Source organism: Chaetodon trifascialis, chromosome 3 (assembly GCF_039877785.1).
Source record: "Chaetodon trifascialis isolate fChaTrf1 chromosome 3, fChaTrf1.hap1, whole genome shotgun sequence".
In the NCBI taxonomy this organism is placed as follows: Eukaryota; Metazoa; Chordata; class Actinopteri; order Chaetodontiformes; family Chaetodontidae; genus Chaetodon; species Chaetodon trifascialis.
Window position 1 is genome coordinate 2,687,198 of NC_092058.1, and position 23,093 is coordinate 2,710,290.

At 44.1% G+C, this 23,093-nt stretch overlaps 2 protein-coding genes across 3 annotated transcripts; one reads left to right on the forward strand and one right to left on the reverse strand.

The window, feature by feature from the left end:
- Positions 1-7,630: 7,630 nt before the first annotated feature.
- On the reverse strand, positions 7,631-22,366 carry ergic3 (ERGIC and golgi 3). 2 transcript variants are annotated; one of them, XM_070959626.1, is made up of 14 exons: positions 22,179-22,366; positions 20,384-20,454; positions 19,199-19,286; positions 18,997-19,116; positions 18,746-18,842; positions 18,445-18,610; positions 17,837-17,894; positions 15,231-15,245; positions 14,461-14,492; positions 14,054-14,150; positions 11,641-11,705; positions 11,383-11,519; positions 11,094-11,149; positions 7,631-10,997 (listed from the first exon to the last, which is right to left on the reverse strand). In XM_070959626.1, the coding sequence occupies exons 1-14, from the start codon at positions 22,264-22,266 to the stop codon at positions 10,918-10,920; spliced, it is 1,170 nt and encodes a 389-aa protein (XP_070815727.1). In that variant the 5' UTR covers positions 22,267-22,366; the 3' UTR covers positions 7,631-10,917. The 2 variants fall into 2 exon arrangements, with proteins under 2 accessions (XP_070815727.1, XP_070815728.1); XM_070959627.1 differs by lacking the exon at positions 15,231-15,245 and having other exon boundaries at positions 10,776-10,997; positions 22,179-22,333.
- Positions 12,053-13,497, forward strand: romo1 (reactive oxygen species modulator 1). The gene is made up of 3 exons (XM_070959628.1): positions 12,053-12,191; positions 12,837-12,967; positions 13,241-13,497. Exons 2-3 carry the CDS (start codon positions 12,837-12,839, stop codon positions 13,347-13,349), a joined length of 240 nt encoding a protein of 79 aa, XP_070815729.1. The 5' UTR covers positions 12,053-12,191; the 3' UTR covers positions 13,350-13,497.
- Positions 22,367-23,093: the final 727 nt, after the last annotated feature.

Here is a 23,093-nt window from a genome sequence, read left to right on the forward strand (position 1 = left end):
TCTATCTTTTTTGCGACATTCTAAAATTTCTCTTAAAATTTGCTCGATAATAGATGGAAACACGGCCACTGACAAACATCTCACCACAGCCAGTGTGAGCTTATAGAGAACAATGTGTGCGGATGTTTTGATGGCTTTTGCACGCCACTATTGTGTTTTCCTCGTTGGTCGTTGCTTTGATTTCGTTCATTCCAGGAAACCACTGGCTTTAATTCACGTCAGGACAATATGAAAATCATTCCTCAGATCCGTCACACTGAACGCTGAGTGGATTTTATTTCTGTCAGTGTTACGTCATCTCGTGGAGGACTGTGCTGCATCAAAGCTGCCTGAGAATTGAGTGATGGCTTCTGAAATGTGCTCCACTAATGAGCCACGAGTCAGAAAATCTAATCCAGCTGTCAAACAGGAGCAAAGACATGATGTAGCTAAAGCCAAATAATCACTGGTTCACTCTCATTGATCATGTATCTGCAGCAAGTTTGTTCTTCTGAACGTACTTTATTAACTAAAGCAAACTTAAACCAGCGGCTGCCTGACAGGAAGGAAATCAGTGCAGAGACTTGTATTGAGAACAAATGTGCTAAACTTCGCCAAACCACCACTATGGCCCATTAAGTCTAAACTTCTCTACAGTGATTCATCTGTTGTGATTTCCATGAGTATAAAGCAGAGAACAACCTCAGCATGAGTCACTGTGGATCAGAGGAAGACTGACGCCCGAATACATCTGAACAAAGTGATGCTGCACTCTTTTTGGTGCGTTTTGGTTCATGTTTGATATTTTCCATTTTGCTACGGAGGAAATGAAGCATCTTCAGACGACACGATGAGTCAAATTCAGCTGTCCGCTCTCTGAGGGAAGTACGGTCATTTCTAAAACCGTCTGCATCTGGCAGGCAGAGGAAACCAGCGCGGGAAGTTCATCACTGTCCCAAACCGTCGCAGTCCTGCTCTCTGTTATCTGTTCAAAGGTGCCTCTGCTGGGTTTAAAGCTGTCTGATTAACACCTGCACACCTGTCTTAGACTGAACAGGTCTTCTAACCTGGGGGTCTGCAAACAGTTTAGTCTGCCCACGACTCAGCAGAGGTATTTTGTGTTGTCTTTAACACATGTAGAATAAACATTTCTACTGTGGTTTTGTGCAACCAAACCAAACCAAGCCCAGCTGACTCTCAGATCTGTTGATTACCTTGAGCTGTTATGATAAACGTAAGCGAGACCTCTCACCAGAGCAAGGCCAGCAGCTTTTGCTTTACATTAAGCGAGGCTAAAGGCATCTTGTTAGGTTTTGACTGGATTTGTAGGACCCAAAGTGCCAGAGTCCTTTTAAGTCCTTAAGTCCTAAAACAAAGCTGAAGGGCAGACGGGTCCTCAGTGAGAGCAAACTGACTGATAGTAGTTTTTCTGTGTGAGCAGACTGACAGGCACGAACAAAGCAGGTGTGGGCTAATCACCTGAGCACAGGAGGGAGAATACAGCTGGCAATGGATGCAGAAAGTAGACAAGGCAAAGAGTGATTGGTTACTTAAAATGAACTTCGCACAGCAGCGCAGACAACACGACGAATGCTGATCGTAATCTGGGTGCTTATATACAAAGACAGCAGGTGGGTCTTGATTGGTGATTGATTCAGGAGGCTGGCCCCTACCTGCTGGGCGTGGCCACAGATGAGTCAAAGGGAGGGGACACAGGAGCACAGAGGGGGAAAAGGAGGAGAGACTGCAGATCACCACACACATCTCCGTCGGTCGAAGCTCGTTTAGGCCAAATCATGAAGCCCCTCCTCGACTGTGAGGAAACAGCCAGCCAGCAGACTCTGTGCATTCTGTTTGCTGTGTACCAGATGTATACAAGCAGTATTTCTACCTCTAAAATACAGGATGGAACTTGTTACGTGTCGTCGTGTGGATCCAAAGCTGCATCCTGTGAAGAATTTTACTGTAAAAACAAACTGACAGCAGCAGTAAAAGTTTGCTCTTTGATGGTTCAGCCGTCAGATTGTGTTCTTCCTCAGTGCAGAGTGAATCACTGCGCAGCGAAATATTTTTTCACTGACTGCAGATCAGTGAACATTATGACACAGTAACGAGTCAGGGCCTCATTAAGACAAACAGCATCGTGATATGACACGACTGTTCCAGTCTGGTGTGTCTGATGCTGCCAGTGGACGCATGAAGTCATACAAAGTGACATAAATAACATGGATCATTAGGGGGAAATGCTACAGGTGAACAGCTCTGCTTAAATATGCAAATGAAGCATTATCTAATCAATGTGCAGAACAAAAATCTGAACTAAAATAAACACATAAATGTGTGTTTTGGATTTTTTTCTGTGCACTAGCCTGAAAAAAGGCATCATTTGTGGTGATGATTAAAACTTGGTGAGCAGATCTCGATCCAGCATGTCGTCCAAATCTTTCTTTTTTATCGCCTCGTTCACACTCATAGAAAATAGATTGGAGAAATGTCAGTGTCCTGCTTTAGAGCTGCTCATTTTCACATTAAAACTTCTTTTTTTCAGTGTCTGTGTTACATGAAACTGCTCATATAACCATTTAAATCCATAGAAACAATGATTATCTGCATCCTGGACATCTTTCCAACCAAATGAAGCCCAGTTTTCACCTCGATGTCTGCGAATCAGCGAACTGGTGCTCATTTTTGAGCAGCTCACCACCTCCTGAGCCAGCAGACACACCCAGAGTTCAGATAGGGAAGATGAGGAGGAGCTGATTACAGGCAGAGCAGGAGTGAGATTACGTCCCGGCGAGTTCAGGCTTTATGTAAGTTCAGTTTGTGAGTAATGAATCAGCGCTGCTCGCTGCTCTCCGGTTCTGATTCACAAACCAACACATCTGGTCAGCAGAACCACTGACTACGCCTTTTCCTTTTTCTACCAGCAAGCCAGAGAAAGTGTGTGTGTGTGTGTGTGTGTGTGTGAGGGGTCCACTGTGTGTGTAAATCCCAAAGCTAACATCCGTAGCTGGTAGATCCCAGCTGATAGAGCAGCGGCTCGCACTGATGGCATCATAATCCAGAGACAGGAAGTTGGTGGATGAGTGTGTGAAAACAGTGCCAACACACACACACACACACACACACACACACACACACACGCACACACACACACGCACACACACACACACACACACATACACACACACACACACACACACACACACACACACACACACAGCTGACACAGAGGGAAAGTATGTAAACCCTTTAAAGCTCAGGAAAAGTCAAAGGTCTGTCTCCTTTTTCCTTTAGTGGTTGAATCAAACCTTTAAATTACAATCGATTAATGATTTTTGTGTGATAAAATATTAATTATGTCTCCATTAATCAAAATTTTGAGAATTACAATGACGTAGATATCTGGGGTAATGGGAAAGGCTTGAGCCAGCTCTTTAGCTCAGACGTTCACGGTCACCTGAGGATGAACCTCTGTGATTTTGTGATTTCAGTGACATTTTGTCGACTTTACGGCCGATACAGACGAGAGGTTGACGAGTGAAGATCACAGACAAACCTGTGAGCCGCTTCATGAAGACGGATGATCGAGGCTGATGAAGCTGGAGGAAGGAAAATCTGATGGTGGGAGTCGCTCCACAGTAACGCTGAACCTTATCTCATTTGTTTATACTCTGCTGCCAGTAAGTACACGAGGCTGCTGGAAGCCAGAGGGATGCTTCATTTCGTAGGAAATGAAGGCTGGGCGTCACTAAGGATGGGCGTCACTAAGGATGGGCGGACACAGTGCACTCTGGGACATGTTTGCAAAGCTCCTCTTTTTAGTATAGGAGGTCTATGACTCAATGACTCCCTTTTGGAGCCAGCCTCGAGTGGACATTCAAGGAACTGCAGTTTCCGTCCCCGGAGGTTTCCGCTCGTTCCTGCTGATGGAAACGTAAACGTCGTGGATCAGCGGGAATCGGACTCGGCTTCACTTTAACGAGCCAACAGATTTCTTCATCATCGCTTCTGAATCGGCCGACAGAAACCTGGCAGAGGAGTTTGGTGTTAATGGTTTCCAGCCTCCTTCGTTTCGCTCTGACTGCAGCTGACTGCAACACACGACTGCCATTAACACACACACACACACACACACACACACACACACACACACACACACACACACACACACACACACACACACACACACACACACACACACACACACACACACACACAAACTCTGTCTGACCCTCTGCTCATCACTCTGTGGTGTGTGTGTGTGTGGGTGTGGATGTGTGTGTCTGCCAATGAGGTCCACATATTCTTGAGAATTTCATCACATTAGATAGCGACGTCAGGGTCACAGCCAATCACAGGCAGGGTGGGGGCGGGCCTTTGTGGAATACAGGTTGGAAAACAAACCAACGCAGAGAATCTGAATAATAATCCAGCAGCATGAGGTGTGTTTGTGAGGTCTCCTGTGTGTGAACGCTCAGCCATATAAGGGTGTGTGTTTCTGCTGCAGTGTGTGTGTGTGTGTGTGTGTGTGTGTGTGGAATCTCTGTTGTGATAATGTGGCCTCAGTTGTGACACCAAACAGACAATAAATCAAGAGGGAGGTGATTATTGTGTCCGTGTCTTCAGTCCAGGTCCTCAGAGGAGCTCGGAGGATCGGACAGGGTCAGCAGCTGGGTGTGTGGTTGGTTTCGTTGTCTTGCTCACCGCCTTTCTTCTGTAACACTCCTTCTTTCACACAGTTTGTAACTCAGATAAAGAGATTATTGATTTCCATTTGTTCGTCTTCTGTAAGGTGAAAAAGAGACGAGCGGCTCTTGAGTCCTCGTTCTGCCTGGTGGTATCATTTCATCTTGGCTGAGACTGGATCACCTCCATATGTGGTCTGGCTGATCTGAACACTTTACGGCTCCATTAACGTGATCCAGATCCGACATCCTGACCCAGACCACGTGTTAAAATCAGGTGGAAATGAGGCCTGTTTGAACGTGGCTGCACCTGAACCCGCACTGTCCACACTGAACGCCTCTTACTCGTCTCACATCATCCACCCCGCCTACAGGACGGCCATGACAGCCATCAGGACGACTCTGGGCTCTAAATGCAGCGATGAGTTGAAGTGGAACCACAGGAACACAAAGAGGTTAGAAAGTTCACCTCCAGGCATTTGGTTTTAAATCGAACGAGGAGCAAACCTCACACATCTTCTTCAACCTCAAACCTCAAGTCAGAGTCTTCTCCTGACCATAACCATAACCCTCCAAATAAACCAGCATCCTGAGCCTCAAATTAAAGCTCAGCCCTAACTCTAGACCCAACACATTCAAACCAGCAACCCCAGAAATAAAGACGGAAACTCAAACCTCAAGTCTAACCCTAACTCCAGACCTCAACCCTGACCCAAACCCCATTACGCTCTTTGAATCTCCAAATTACAACCTAAACCGTAACGTAGCCCCTGAACTATACGGTTGGCTTTACATCCAGTCTTAAGCTCGGCACTGAACCCCCACCACGACACCAGGAACGCTGCACTGCGCTCGACCCCGACCTCTTTAAACAACAAATAAACCCTAAAGGTCAAACTGAAGCTGATCTATAAACTCTAAAAGTAGCCTGATTGTATTATGATGTCTAGAACACGATCCCATGAAAAACCTGTTCGTCACAGGTTTCTGAGGAAATCTGGAAAGTAACTAAGTACATTTACTCAAGTACTGTGCTTTAGGACAATTCTGACCTACTTTACTCGAGTATTTCCATTTCAAAGTACTTCAATTTCAGCATGATTCAGAGGAAAATACTCTACATTTACATCCATGCATCTGTTCTGTTTATCTGACAGCTGTTCAATAGTTTACATCTAAAGCAAACGATCAGCAGCGGATTAAAACAGAATAAGAAAACTCAACCAGCATTTTGATTTATCAATAATGCAAAAAACGCAGCAATAAAGGCTCATATAACTCTGACACAAGGCGAGTATTTCTACATACTTTTCATTCCTTTGTATATACAAATAGGATTTCTACTTGTGATGAAGCACACTGGTATATCGCTGCTTTAACTGAATTAAAAGATCTTATTTCCACAAACACACGAACGAGTGACGTCGCTTTCAGCAGATCAGATGTGACTGTCTGCGTCTGAGCTGACCCCTCATCAGGTCACAGCCCAACAACTGAACCTCCATCATGTCTTTCTGCTCCTGTGAGGACTTAATATGAGACTCACACACACACACACACACACACACACACACACACACACACACACACACACACACAGACATGGAGCACTACGCCCCAGACAGATAATTATATTTCCAGTATCAAACTATTCTCTGAGGACTATAACACTGGACTGCTCAGCCTTATGTGGCTCTGACACACACACACACACACACACACACACACACACACACACACACACACACACACACACACACACACACACACACACACACACACACACAACCACAGGAAGTTACTCAAGCTGGCTGTAATTTCATTCAGATGCTCTGTTCTCTTTGTGTGTGTGTGTGTGTGTGTGTGTGTGTGTGAGAGGACAATGGGAAACACTTTGAAGAACACGGTCGCCATCTAGTGGCTGACGGAGGTACCTGCTGCTCATTGAGGAAGAAACTGGAGTTTGTTGTGGAAAAGGTGAATTTATATCCTCCTCAGCCTGTTCATTTGTGTCCTCTGCAGTGGACATTTGGTTTTGGTCTATATCTTTTGACTCATTTGAGCTACCCAACGAAGTCCTGGTGTCCTCAGTAGAGGACATCCAGGCCTTTCGGTGACATCTCATGTGTTTGGGTGGGATGAGGCGAACTTTGTTTTCATGCTGAGACAAAAAGACAAAGACTGCAGCAAAACGCAAAGATGTTGTTTTTCTAACTATTGTAATACATTTTCTTGTTTATGAACATGTCAGAGATGATAAACTTTTTGTTAGGAAAAACAATAGTAATGTTATGAATGTTTAATAATGTCAGTTTTGTTCAGCAGTTGAACAAAAGATACGGGTCAAATGTTCAGTTTCATTTAAAAAATGGACCGACGTTCTTGTTTTCTTGTCAGCCTGTTGTGATTTCGTTGTGTTATGGTAAAATCGTTGTTAGTCCACTACAGTGGACATGCTGTAAGATCTAAACTAAAAATATTTTTACAAAATTCTAAATTGTGAGTTGTTGTTTCAGCTCCAAAGAGGCAGAAAATCACAAAAAAAATAAACTGAAACATACTTTTTTTCCTTGGTTCTCAGGAAGATATGAAAGAGAAACTTTCATTTTCAGGAATTTTAGTTTTACAGTGAAGAAAAACATGTTTTTAGGACGAATGAATGAACGATGGGTGAAGCAGCAGAAGCAGCTCTGAGGCTAACGTGCTGCTAACACGGTGGCTAACCTCCATATTTTACATCACCGTGTCGTGCCTCCTGACATGTGAGACTGATCCTGTCCTCGTTATGAAGAGCTGGACTGAAGACATCAGGCAGCGCTTCGGAGGACTGACGGTGACGTAACTCTGACTCACTGACTGCTGAGCGTCCCTGATGGCTCGGACTGATGTGCTCACACACCACCAGCCTCAGAAAATCACATTTCAGATTAAAAGCACAGTGAGGGGCAGGCGGACGCTCGAAGCTGGTGTATTTAACATTTATTTTCTCTCATTTTAAAAACTGTTTGCGGACAATCAAAATATAAATACATTTCTCTCACACACTCATCCACACACGTGCTGCAAATGGCATCAGAACACACACACGTACATACACACACACCCACCCACACCCACACACACACAACCCCTGCCCCTGATTCGGATGTTAAAAGGTGCAATGATGGACCTTCATGATCGAACTGCATCGTCCAGATTTCAGGAGCCACTTCGACACAGACAGAGAAGAGACGCTGGACAGCTCTGACGGTCACCAGCGTGTCTCTTTTCAGCCATAATACTCTGAACTGCAGGGTCTGACGTCCTCACGTGTCTTCAGTTTTTGACCTGTGACGTGCCTGAATGGATGGACATCATCACTGGGACAAAGTCTTCCAGCGGCAGGAAGTGAAGCATCGTTCTAGCTCGTTATGGACAGACAGAAACAGAATAGTTCAAGTTGTCCTGTCATGTGGGAAAGCAGAGACCCCCTGGTGCTGCCTTCAAGGACACCAAAACGTCCGATATTTGATTACAAACTGTGCTGTTGTTAAAAATCCGACCTAAAGATGCTCAAAGCGAACGTGGGCGTCCCGTAGAGGAAAGCTGTCCATGAGGTGCTTCAACCTGTTCAAGAAACCACGACTTTGAGCAGAAATGGTATTCTGATTGACGCTTGAAGTGAGCACTCCTTGTCTGCTGCTTTGGTCTGACGTTCGAGAGCAGCAAAGTTTGGAAAGTGAATCTTTAAAGCTCAAAACTCAGAAACGTGACGGAGAACGCCTGACAGAACACCAAAGACTCTCCAGACCGGCCGTCTGCTGTCACGCTGACAGAAAGTGACGCCTGACGCCCGTCAATGCTGCTGTACAGATCTAGTTTGATAGTTCGCTTTTTCATTTTCAAGCATAAAAGTCAAACGTTCTCTCCTGCAGCTTGTGGAGATTCGCTGCTCTTCTGTTTTTAAATCATTCAAATCTGAATATTCTGGGTTACTGACATGTTGACGGTGGACTTTGGGACCTTGCGAGGGGCTTTTTTTTCAATCTTAACTGACATTTCAGAGATTAACTGATTAAAGAACATATTAATGCATCATGAAAACAACCTGCGGCTCCGTTTATTCCCCGGCAGACTGATGAAAAGCACTTCGACGCCGACGCTGTGGCGTGCAGGAGAGACTCTCGCATTCTGCATTTCCAATCCTCCTTGAATGCACCAATAATTCCAGTTTTGCACTAAAATGTGAAAATCCGTAATATCACATAAACTACAGGCCAGAAAATATCCTTTTAACCCACAATCTCGCCCGGCTGAGTCCGGTTGTCTGTCTCACACTCTGGACGGTCGAAACGGACTGAAAATAAACACAGAGGTGAAGATCAAACAGGCAGAAACATCTGGGTCTCATATGGCGACTCGACACGTGAGCGGAGCCTGAAGTCAGCGTCGAGCCGGCGTTTGCGCGCAGGCTTCTGGCGGTCTGGAGCTTCCTGCTGCCTCCCTGTCGGCCCTGTCATTAACTCGCGGGCCACTGGAGGAGGATCAGCATCTGAAGAGACTGGCTGCATTATCGTGCTTTAACATTCCCAAATCCCACAGCCCCAAAGAGGGAAAAAAAGCCCACATAAGCGCATCGTTTAACGGCGTCTAAAAGGGCAGATTGTGTTCTGTTCTCCCGCAGAACTAAAGAAAGAAACGAGCAGAACAGAAGCAGCCCTTTGCCCTATATTTAAAAAAATCCACTTCATCTGACGCTGCAGGGATTCGTGCAGTGTTTAGTCACTTCCCTCCTTCCTCTGAGGCAGTGGTGGATGTGTCTGTACAGTATTTACACTCCTGCACACGTAACAAAAAGAGGTAAAATCATAAAAAGTCAGAGGGTCATTCTGTCGGATCAGGAGGCGAAGACGCCTGAATTCAGACGTTTTCTGGCAGCGATCAACTGAAACGTTAAGAGTCAGGATGGACACAGAGGAGGAGGAGGAGGAGGAGGAGGAGGAGGAAGAAAGGCAGAGTGAAAACCGAGTCATGAAATCACAGGAAGCTGCAGAGGTTTCTCTGGTTGAGCGTCGTCTTCATATTCACCAAACGAGCCACATGCAGCAGGTTCTGGCTGCTGCTCGTCGTCTTTCCGCCTCAGCTGCCTCTTGAAGTTTGGGTCTGGATTATCCGTTCACACTGCAGGCCTTCCGTGATTCTCAACCTCTGATTTGTCGTTTAATCTCACTTCTTTAAAGCCACCATGTGTAGGATTTGAGCACAGCTGAGAGCAATGCAGGCTGCACCACCCTCCACCTTTTTTCTGTTTATTTTCTGACAAACGTACAAAAATCCGACACGTAGCGGCTTCAGATCGAGCCCGGACAGACGTCTGCCTGCGTGCCTACGTCGGCCTGTTTCGAGCACCTTTAAGGGAACACGTCACCCAAAATGATTTTGATTCTTCCTCTTATTCGTGGAGGGCAGAGCTTCAGTGGAAGAACATCAGAAGTCCGTCAAAGACTCAAAACGTTGCTGCTCTGTCTGATTACAATTACACACACAGATCCCATGAAAAGGCCAAAACCAACAGCGTGCTGCTGCTCCGGGTCCACTGGTTCCTGCTGAAGACACTCAGGATGTTTCTCTAACAGCTGAACAGGAGACCTGAGAGGCTCTGACACACTGATAATCCTTTTTAGAGGGTAAATTCACTGTTGGTCTTGTCTTCGTGGGAGTTATTGACAATAAGTGTAAAATCTCGCCGGATTTATCCTGAAAACCCACAAACAAAACGATGATTTTGATGAAATCACTGAATAACTTTGCTGTAATCTTGAGAAAACATCATCTGTGTGGCACATGATAAGAAAATTACAGATTCTGGGTGACGTGTTCCTTTAAAAAGCCCCCCGCCGTCTCATCCTCACCACAGGTGCTCTGACGGACGTTCAGAAGCTCCCTTTGAACCGAGGAGGCGTCCTCCTCTCTGCTCGAGTTCAATCTCAAAATCAAAAACCTGAATCTGACTCCTGTTGGCATCGAATGAAATTCCTGTCCGGTTGCTCTCCACGCCAGAAAAAGAGACAGAGGAATTAAAAATGTGGCTGATTTAAAACGTCTCCGTCTCGCTCAGTGTGACAGAAAGACTGAAGGAAAACAAACTGTTTGCTTCTGTTGCCAAACTTCTCCCCCCGTCTCTCTGTCTGTCCGTCTGTCCCTCTTCTCTCTGTCTCCGGGTCCGTGTCTTGGTCTGTGTTGCACCGTTGGAGGCCAGCGGGGGGCGCTGTTAGGACGCCTTGCCCAGCTCTATCTTCTTCTGGATGACCCGAGCCGAGTGGTAGATGAGCGAGTCGATCAGACCGGCCACTGCAGGAGTCCAGCAGACAGGAAGTGAGAGAGGAAGAGTCAGATTTCATCCACTCTACCGTACGTCATCAGGTAACACAAACGAGAGGGACTCACCTGTGAATACACCTCCGATAATGGCACAAACTCCTGTTAAGAAGTGTGTGAACGATCTGAACAGAGAGAGACAGAGATATTAATTCAGGAATAAGATTTAAAGAAGCTCATGTTCTTTTACTGACATAAATTAGCAACTCCTCTCACTGTCATTTAAAAGCATTTCCCCCTTAAATCACCCTTTGTAACACTATTTAGTGTCTGCTGGTTGTTTTCTGATCTGGTTGCTCTAAAATCTTCTTCTGTAACCGACAACTTTGATGGTGCGAGCTCCTCCGTTGTCTCCTACCTGTGTTTCTCTGTGAATTTAACCATCATTGGTGACAGCTCGTATAAAACAAACACCCCCGGCAGCCCCTGGTCCCCCACCAGCCCGTTGGCCACTTTCTCATGCCTGGTGACTGAGAACTGGTTTGTTTTTACCACCTGAAACGACAAAATGACGGCGAAACACTGTGAATGACCCGCTGATGTTTGCTTTACGGTACAAAATGCGGTTTGAATTCATTCAGTGTGACTTCATTTCAGGGAACAAATGCAAACTCACATCTCCGTCCGTTTTCACATAGATGGTGGGAACAATTTTCACAAAGTACTGGTACATCATTGATGCTGTGGGGATAGAAAGGAAATCCTTGTTGAGCTAAAACATGAATGCAGACACACTCGAGATCATCGTGGTTGCTAATAGTCTCTCATGTACAAAGAACAAACAGCAATTTAGAGCATTAGTTAGAATAAGACATTACAGAACAAATGCATTATGGATATATTATGGATTATGGATCAATTTATATGTGATTAAAGCTCTTTCTCAGCAGAATAAAAGAGTTCAGCACTGGTTAACTGGACACTGCTCTTGAACGGAGTAAATAATCAAATAACGCCAGTACTGAAATGAACCACTGGTGGCGCTGTTCACCTTCTCCTCCACGTCGTTTGCCCTCTTTAATCGCTTCCTCTGTCCGCTTCTCCTTCCTCTATCCGGTTATGGAGGTCTGCTAGTCAGACATTTAAACGCAGCTGGGCTCGAAAATACGACACGCCGCCTTTTAGGAACCAGGAAACCAAACTTATTTTACACACACAGAGCTCAAGGTAAGCTCAGTTTCAGACGAATTTTCGAGAATGTGTGAATCAGAGACACGATGTGTCGGTGAAAAGTGTTTATCTGTCAAGGCCACGGGTGACGTTAGCCTGTTAGCATGCTATGCTAGCACAACAGACGACCTGGTGGGACAAGAAGTGAATTTTATATTACTAATGTCATTGTTTGATATTGTATAGTTAACGTTAAAATGTCACTTTAAAACAATCCGCTGGTTATTTTGTCTGTAAACGTCAATACAGATGCGCTCGCTGATGTTAGCCTGGCTTACGAGCTAATGTGCTAGCACTAACGTGACAGGTTTAGCGACATAACTTCATTCACGCTCGCCAGCATCTTAACTGCCAGTCATCTTTAGTTAAAGCAGCGTCACTAGCTAGCTATGACTGTCAGCTGAGTAACCATTAAACAGACAGAATGAACTTTCAAGATAACATGGTGAAATAACTGACTCGTAGCATGATAGATTCAAAGGTCAAATGTTTTTTACGAAGCTAAATTTCTCAAACGGCAACAGATCTGTCAAACATAGCAGACTGAAAACTACATATTAGTTTATTGACTCTATACCGAGCATCCAGCGAGTTCAGGAGGAAATGTATCTCTAATCTGTCTTCTGTCAATCTTCCCTCCAGATGCCAGTGGCTGTAGGTCCATACGGCCAGACCCAGCCCAGCTGTTTCGACCGGGTCAAGATGGGCTTCATGATGGGGTTTGCAGTAGGAATGGCTGCTGGCGCCATGTTCGGCACTTTCTCCTGTCTCAGGTGAACTTAATGTACATCCAAAATATTCTGCTTTTATAGAAACAGCGACTGTGTGATTAAACTGAATGTGGACTTGGTTTCCGCTAAGGCCAGCTGTTACAGTGCAGCAGCCATTCCCCAAAAACTTGATCATTACGTCCCTAATACTGATGGCCACGGCTGACCTAATACATAACCAGTTTATTTTTCTGAATAGTAACAGAGAGGAAAAGGAGCCTGTAAACCGTCTGCTCACTTCAGCTGTTAAATAAAAACAGTCTCTGCTGTCTCTAGGATCGGCATGCGTGGCAGGGAGCTGATGGGGGGAGTAGGGAAGACCATGATGCAGAGCGGGGGGACGTTCGGCACCTTCATGGCCATCGGTATGGGAATCCGTTGCTGAGGGCGACGACGAGGGACAACCTCCTCCACAACACAACTGTACAGCTATGGGACTCCTCCAGTAAATACAACCACAGCTCTCTGTCTGCTCAATGCTGTCGCGCCCCAACTCGTCTAGTTTTGTCAATAAAAGTTCACATTTGTCCAAAGTTTTTCAGAGTGGGTGTGTTAGACTTTCTGATGCTGCTGACGTCCTGCTCAGACTCAAAACAGCAAACTTTATCTGGAAGGAAAACTCACACACGGTCTCCTGTCCTGTGTCCTCTCTCTGTTGGTGTGCAGTGGTGCAAAATGCAGCTATAGACAAAAAGCTTCTTCGTCCAAATCCATAAGACTGGTTGAGTCAAACCTCTCTTTATTTGTCTTAAATTCAGCCCTTTAGCCAGAAGCTGAACCAGTAACTTCTTTTCAAAGTGTTCCACATCCAACTGCAAAACAACAGTGTTTGAAGTCCAATGACAGCATATCTGCGCAATAAAAGCCCTTCTTTGTTGCTCATGTAGTTATCGGGGACAATCCATGTGGTCATAATTGAAGCCTGGCATCACAGCAGGAAGCACTGACACTTTGAACTAAGCTTGGACATGATGGAAAAGTTCAAATCTGGTGCCAAATCAACCAAAACCCTCAGTATGAACCCCAAACACTGCCGCTTATCGTGTCATTTCTAAGCAGCATCACATCGGAAACGATGAAATTACTGACCTTGTGGTGCTGTGACGTTTGTGTCGTCCAGAGGGTTAATGATGCCGGGGTAATCTTTACCGAACGACAGGTGCTTTATCAGATGGGTCATGTTTATCTGCAGGATGACAGACAGGTTAGAAGTCGACCGACTTCAGCAGCTAACAGTAATTAGCAACATGCACGTCCATTGAAATGCGTTCATTCCCAGCTTATAGTGTTTGTTAAAGATCAGGGTATCAGGACTGGGATGTGAAGACGTATAACTGAACAGTCTCAAAAGTCTTTAAAATATTAACTGGGGACATGCAATGTGAACAGTTTATACAGAATTACTTTACAGTCCTTTGGTCTCGACTTTTCTAAAATTCTATGTATAAAATTCCAGTTAATGAAACTCAGAAAAGATCATCGGATGAACTGCTTACGTTGTCTAAGCCGAAACTCTGCAGGTCGTGTACTGCAACACAAAGAAAACATCACTTATTAAGTACAAATGCCTCAAATACACATTTAGTAAAGCAGAATAAACGTATCCTAACAGATCTGTCAGAAACGTGAGTTTGTGTTTGGGCGCCTTCCATCGATTCAGCTGTTCAGTCTGGATGGTTAATAAATGAAAGGCAGCAAATAAAGCTGAAGCCAACAGTCACACAAGTTCACCTCCAGAGTGAGCTGTCGCAAACACACCTGTTCTCAGGGCGCTATGGCTCTGACCTTTGACCTCCCTCAAATGTGCTTGTTTGTGCTAAGAAACATTCCCGAGGTGTTTAAGACGTAGTTTGCTTAATTTGATTAAACACTGATTCAGAATGACATCAGCACGCCGCCAGGACTGAAGATGGAGGATTTAACACTTAACAGCAGCTTCACTGCCGTTTGCTAACCTGTTGGAAAGAACCGCAAATTCACACAAACAAAAAGTTTTTTAGAGCTGCCAAAGATTCAGTTCTGCCGTTATGAATTCATCAGCTTCATTCACGCTGAATGACACCAGAGGTTCAGCAGATGCTCTCCTCTACTTCAGTGCTTTCAAATAAAGTCAGCTTTACTTGCAGCAACACATTTCAAAGTCTGGGAAAGATGTGGAACGCGCCAAAAACACCTGTAAGTGTATATTTGCGATACTTTCCCATATATGAATAAACAGGTTACTGCACTGGACTGAAGGTTATGAAATTATAAAAACTGCACTTACTTTCCACAGCGTGCACTGCAGAAAGAAGAGAGAAGAGTCACTGTAACGATGCAGGTAGACAACAAACCATGTGATGCTGATGTGTGGGGGGGTGCCTGCAGGGGCTGCACAACACTGACAAAATCTGATCTTATTAAGACATGAAGACGAGGACACGTGAAGACGCAGCTCCTAAACTTACCTCAGGCTTTTGTGCTCATGATTTGGTTCGTTTCATTAGAAGCTCAACTCAAATATATAAAATGATCAGCAGGCCTGAGGTTTTACAGAACAGCACAAGATCTCACTGAGGAGTGTTTTCTTTCTGTATAGTCTGTGTGACTTCTGTCATAATCGTGCAGCCCCGACACAAGTGTTCAACTCTTCAAGGTGAGTCCAGACTAAAGGGAACGAGGACGAGGCTGATTTGCTTCAGCCGCGGCCTCATTCACAGTCGAATCCTCAGCACAAGTGATTCTTGTCTCTTGTTTCTGCTGCTAAGCATTCAAATGTAACGCAGAACATAAATGAAATGCATTCAGTCAGATGCGATTGTCTCTGATCACAAAGCTGGAGATCAGAGGACGCTGCTGTCCTCAGGGAAGGAAACTAACAGCAGCGGAGGTCAGCGGAGCTCAGACTTCAGCCAGATCTGCAGGACGGCACTTTGAACTGATGCTTTGGTATCTGATGAGTAATTTAACTGTGGCTCTTTTCCTGCTGATGGAGAAGATTCATTTGAGCTTTTGATGGCCGGCTGCTGTTAATTTCCTGCTCTGGTTTAATGTGCAGATGAAGGAAACGTTTAGCAGGCAGACAAAATAGGACATTTTAATCAAGATAATAGCAAAGACAAAGAGATGGCAGAGCACAAGTCGGCAGCAGTCAAAGAGGAAAGACGACATGGAGCTTTTCAGAGTTAAGCTAATGTACGATGACGTGCTCGCTGATGTATGAGGTGATAACGTGTCTGTCGGTGAAGGAACTGATGACATTTTTCAGCTTCTGCAGCAGAATTTCATCAGTTTGGTTTCAGTGAAGAGACAAAGAGCCCGATCACAGCTTCAAAGATGTTTCACTCTTCAACAGGAAAACAAATCTCACATTAAAATCATCAAATTTACTTACGGAATAAAACATGAATCAGAAGCAGCTGTACAAGCCTTACAGCAGTCACTACTGCACTGTACTCATTCTCAACTCATTCCTTTTCAGACCAAATCTGATGAAGAATAAAGAAAAATGCACGCGAGCAGACGTTGAGCTGAGATTATTTTGTAAGCTTTATGCAGAATTTCAAAATAAAAATCAAAGCTTTTGCAGCCAACTAATTCCAGTGTTGGTGTTGCATATTTAAGCAACGTCAGTCCTGAGTCTGATAACTTGAATACTGATGACTGAGCTCACTGAGGTCTTTGCCTTTGGCTCAGATCACTCAGACATCTGCTCCAAAAACATTGTGAAGTTTATTTCAGTTTGTACCAGATCGCCTGCTGATTTAAAAATAAAATGTCCAACATGTTGACAGGTTTGAAGCTGTCTTAACAGAATGAAGTCAATCATCTTTGAGCTGCTACCTGACCTTCACCTGCGTGAGTCCAACTGTACCAACATGTTCTCATGAATACAGATGAAATTCATTTATCAAACTGATAAACGTCCTCGTTCGTGCATGAACATGTTTAAACTAAACTCACACTGACACACAGTGAAAACCTGAGCATGCAATCAGACATGACTGCGTGCAGCCCTGAGCTGAATGAATGAATGTTCATGGGTGTGGATGCGTGGATCTACGATGAGGACGATGAATGAACAGAGACGGACAAACACTGAGCAGTCAAAGCGTTTCTGAACACCCCTCACTGAGCGTCACAGTCGACGCTGCGCTCACTCTAAACGCCTTTAAAGCTGCAGAAGGTAAGATGGAGAAGAGAGCAGACTTCGCCTCCGCTGCACTCATGCCCCGCCTCCAAGCCCCTCCTCCCTGCAGCGTCTGCACGGCTGCCGTGACAACCACTAACGTTAGCATTAGCATCGGAAACAAGCTAACTGCCCAGCTGCTACATCACAGTCGCTAACATAGCGTACGCTGCAGTGTTACTGTAACAATCACCATATTAGCTTCATGGTTATTTGTTGTCTTATGCTGCTGTTGGCAGCGGCGGTATGGGCAGTTTCTGCTTTGTGATTGGCTGTTGCCAATAAACCAACATTTTACCAGCAACCGTTTCGTGTAATCAGTCCCATAAAACAGAAGAGTGTTGAGGCACAACACATTTTTCTCTCAGACTTAATGACACTGGAGCCTCATGCTGTGATCTGAGTCTTTCACTCTCGTTCAGAGACACACAGCTGTGTGTATCACCCTCACACTTCTTCATAGTTGTGTGTGTCCTCACCTACCAACCAAAGACCTAAATGGTTTTATTTAGAGACTTACTGCAAAGCCTCAGATCCAAACTGGCCTCTGAATCAGTCTCTATTAAAGGTCGGAGAGTTTGTCGTCCGCCACAGGAAACAACACAGGGTGTTCAAAAACCTTTGAATGCTTCTGTGTGTGTGTGTGTGTGCGTGTGTGTGCGTGTGTGTGTGTGTGTGCAGAGTGGATAAACAGCAGGTCTTACCGTGCACATGAGACTGCTGGAAACTTTTTCCTGGAGCGAAGTGGAAATTTCCTGCCACCTGAGGCACAAAGAGGAGGAGAGGGTGAATAAAAACAATTGAATGAATACAGTATAAGACAGTATGTAGATACATATAATATTAATATAGTATTAGTGTTAGAGAGAAGTCACAAATGAAGTGACAGTATTTTGAGGAGCTTGTATTTTAAGAACAGCCTTTCCTGATGAACACACACGTTTTTTCCTCTGAAAAGATGTGATTTCAGACTGCAGTCAGGTTACAATGACAACGATGACAGTCTGAGGAAGAGTTCAAATATGTGTTTGTTCATTTTTTTCTGTTTTGATTCAGTGTGCCACTGCAAACAAGAATTGTTTTCATATATTAGAAACACTTAAAAGTTTCTCCTCGGCCTGCAAACTAGTTTCACAGTCTGAAATCTCAACATAAAATCATCCCAATGTCGTTTTGCAGCTTGATCTAATGGCTGTTTGTCACCAACAGCTCCTGGTGATCGAGGAGTTACACATCACAGAATTTTTATAAGTTTCCTCCAGACAGAAACAAGACGGCTGCTCTTTAATAATCCACAGATCAGATCCGGTACCTTGTTGACCTCCAGGAAGCCGTAAACCTGGCAGCCCTCGTTCTTCTGCTCCTGCATCTTCTGTGTGAAGCCCTCCCTCTTACACTGCTCGATGGTGTCGGCGCTCTTGAACGCCCAGCCTCGCCGCCGGTACGCCTCCCGCACGTCATCGCAGGTGTTACAGCATCTGCACACACACACGGGGCAGAGGCGAGGCGAGTAAACACGAGCATGTACAAAAAACACAGAGAGGAAGCAGAGCCTGTGTGTGTGTGTGTGTGTGCGTGTGCGTGTGTGCGTGTGCGTGTGCGTGGCGTCTCACTTGAGGTCTTCAGTCTCAGCTCCGTAGCAGCTCTCACATCTGTTTGGGTCCAGTGTACTGGGGTCGAACACTTCACCATCGTCAGCCACACCGAGTTCTGCAGGCAACACAAAGCATCATCATCATCATCGTCATCAGCATCGTCATTGTCATCGTCATCAACAACATCAGCATCAGCATCATCATCATCATCATCATCATCATCATCATCACTCTCAACCAACACGATGATGAAGCCCGTGTTGGTTTACCGTGTTTCTCTGCCTCCAGGGTGACGGGTTTGAGGTCTTTGTCCAGACGCTGTTTGAACAGATTGTGTTCCACGTCCAGCTGCTGCTCGCCGGCCACGTCCATCGCATCTATACTGAGATCTGAGATTAAAAAAAAAAAAGAGGAAGGTGAGGGGTTGTTTATAGTCAGCACGTGTCATCAGCCTGAAGCTGCTGTACTTACAGGCGCAGGGCATGTGAGGGAAAATGACGTCGATGTTGATTTTCAGCTTGTCTCCTCGCGACGTGTCGACGTACAGCTCAGGGTGAACCTGCGGGGACGAATTTTAATTCACACGTTCAGCCAAAACAGGAAGCTTTAACTGAAAATATCTGAGATATGACAGAACAGTGCATCAGGTTAGGCCCATGTTCCTCCTTTCAGTCCACTGGCTAAACTCCTGCTGGCCTCAAGCCACAACAAAAGCCTCAGCTGACCACAGCTTTGTGAAGCTTTGACCACGATTCCTCTGGAGCCAACACGTTCAAATGTTTAAGTGGTTGCACTGAATTGAAAACATGTCAAACTGTTACGGCCACTGATCAAGAACAACACCTACAAGATACACAGTGATGAAGACGAGCGCTGCTGAGTGACGCCGAGCCTGCAGCAGGTTTGCTGTTTGTGTGACTGGACTCATCAAACCAGTCTGACAGGAAGTGTTTCCTGAAGGCTGGAAACCGGTTTACGTTAACCCCAGGCAGCTGTTATTGTCATCATTATGTTAATTTTGGAAAATGTACGAATCTGTCACTTTCATCATCTGAGAAAAACTGAATACAAGCCCTCAATAAGTTAAATTTAAGGCTTTTTAAGACATTTTTAGGCCAACAATTATCCATCAGATATATTAATTTATTGACATGATGAATGCAGGCATTTACATTTATATCACAATTCATATTACAGATAATTCCTCCTAATATAATTAATTAACGTGACCTGAACCCAGAAAAGTCACAGAACATTGAAAACTGATGGAGTAACCAATTAAAAACCCAGTTGAGAGGTTAATTATTAATTATGTTTTGCTAAAACTGACCCTTGTCCATTATGAGCTGATGAGCTTCTTAGCTGCCATCACTAACAGGACGAACAGTGTTTGCTGCACGTCTGACGGTGTAGACCATTAAAGAAAGGACTCACCAGCCTCCTGCAGCTCAGTCCCCCTCAGAATAATCCCACCTTCACTTTATAAACGTGCATCGTCTTCCAACAGCCCCCCCAAAAACGTATGTTACTGTCTACAGCAGGTGAGAGGAAATATTGGACCTCTGCAGCGATCAGAGTCAAATTCTTATGTCAGTGTGTTATTCTGGCTCCTTGTTCAGCAACAAATGTCGTTTCTGCCCATGTGGACATACTCACCTCTTTTGTGAGATAGTACTGCAGCTCAGAGACGAAGAGGATTAACATGATGACGCCGCTGATGATTGTCACTGCAGAGACACAGAGGAAGAGTCAGAAACCAGGCAAGCTCTTTTAAATCCGGGTTCAAAGTGCGAGAGTTTAAGAGGAAAAAGCCCTCAGATCCTCTTCTAATGCTTTTCAAAAACGTGTTTCTGCACGGTTGCAATTACAGATTAGGCAACATTAATATTATTAGTGTTATAGTCTTTGTAGGATTAGCTTCCAGTAGTGGCTGTGCGGGGTTGTTTCCAGCTCAGGTGAAGCCGTTTCTAGCAATTCCAGAGTGAAAACGTATTAAAAAAGACAGATGTGATCATTTCCAAAATACAACTTGTTTTTATTCTAACAAAATATTCTACTTCAGTGCGTATTTGTTGGCGTTTAGCCCTTCAAAAACGACATTTTCACTGCGGTAAATTCACTTTTTGCTCGCACGGCTTGGCTCACTTACTCAAATTACCGGGCGTGAGATTATTTTATAAACCCAAAGCTGCGTTGACTATTTCATCATTACTTTATGCCTTCAGCAGAGTAGCCTGCTGCCTGCTTGTATTGACAGTGATGAAACTGGTCATTTATATAAGAAGAAAGCTGATTTAATTAATCAAACGGAGGATTTTGTTTAAAAATTGTTTTGATTGTGATGACGATCCGATGAAACCATGATGACAGACATTCAAAGCTTTCCCTAAAAAACCTGGAGTGGCTTTGAATGTACAGAAGAAGCCATCTGGTACGGCCTTATCATCACAGGAAAAGGACTCCAGTCCACCTAAACCGCTGCTCTGCTATGATGTTGTTCAACAGGAAGGGATTACAAGACACATAACACCATTTTTATTGTGATATATTACTTGTATCACCATATAATATGACTATATTCCTACAGTGTTCATTTCTGTGCTTTTATACCATCATAATATATGCTGTGTCATGGTACTCTGTTCCATTTCTGCTAACACTTCATAGCATTACATTTTTACTGTATCGCGTGTGTCTATTACATTTACTGCACCTATACCACTATAATACTTATTATATCTGCATATATACACTCATAGCATATATAGTTCACCGATCATGACAGTTGCTCTGCTTCACTTCATCTGCACAAATATTCACACAACAGTCACAATAGAGTCAGGTATTATTATGTCGATTTTTCATAATGTCACCTCTCTAATTTCTTACTTTATTGTCAATTAATTTCATTCAAACAGCTTACAGTTAATAGATTATTCAAACACTCTATGTGTTTCCTTCCCCTGGCCTGTCTCTGTCCTGCTGTGGAATGTCAATGTCCCTCCGGTGATCAATAAAGTTTTATCTCATTTAAATCTAACGTTAGCGCACAGCCGCAGTTTGTCCAACTAGCAGCAGTGATGTTCAGCGTCTGGTCTGCTGCTGCAGGGCTAAACTTAGCAGAAAACAGGCGATAAAAACGCCCCAAAGTTAGATGATTTGAACGAAGTTTCTTTGAAAACTGGTCTGTTAATGTGTAAATCTGGATTTTTACAGCTAGCCTCGCTGTGCTGCTCTATTAATGAGCTGTCAATGTTAAACGTGTTTTATTCTGCTCCCGCTCAGGCTCACTCAGCCTTATGAGGACAATGTCAAGCCTGTAACTTGAGGTATTTTCCATATTTTACCATTTAAAGGAGAAATTGCTCAGTTAGCCTTGTTGTTAGCCGCAGCAGCTAACAGGCTGTGTGTCTGAATGGCTGCTGCTCTCTGAGAAATTAAAGCCTCTCACCGGTCGCTCCTCCCCACGTCTTCACCCGGAAATCCTCCAGAGTTTTGGGATAAGCGTCAAACTGTTTCAGCTTATTTAACGTGTCCATTTTCTGAACGAGAAAACCACCGCTAAACACAAATGTTACCGACAGATTCCTGCACTCCAGACACACATCAGTCCTCCGCTTTCACTTCCGGGACACACGCGGGCCACGTTTGAGCCAATCAGCGCCGGCCGCGTAATTTTGGTCCTTTTTTCTTTTTTTTTTTTTTTTCGAAATGCAAAGTAAGAACACGACTTAAAAAATAAAAGCGGAAATAAAAGCTCTGAGAAATCAAAATATGAAATCAAAATGCATAAAGCAGCATGAAGGAGAGGGCTTTGTAAATTTCACATACTTATATTTATTTAGTTATAACTATGTTGGTGTATGCTGGTATTTGTTTGAGCTGCAGCTATGTACTTCAATTGCTTTTCTTAACTTGAAATTTTATTAATGAAATTAATTACTCACAAGTTAACAACATAAACAATATATTATTGAAAGTTTGCTTGAATCTTTGCTTTTTTTTTCTTTCCGATATCAAAAACTGTCACAGATTTTAACAGTAAAACACATAAAAACATAACAGTCATCAAACTTATACATCTTAATGGCTGTGCATGGTGAAGCCATGCAAGTGACAGATCCAAGATCCAAATACGTTAATTAGTGTTCATTAGACTTTGTACAGTTCAGAAAACAGAAACCTATTCACATATGAAAAACTGAATATTACAGAGCATTAAACAACAACAACAAGATAACAAAGTCTGACCTCTACACGGCAGCACACAGTGTGCTTCCTCATTTTATTTGATAGAGGAACATGTTTTTGTGATACCTGATTCTTTTCTCTAAAAATCCAAAAAGCACAAAATGACCGTTCGGGT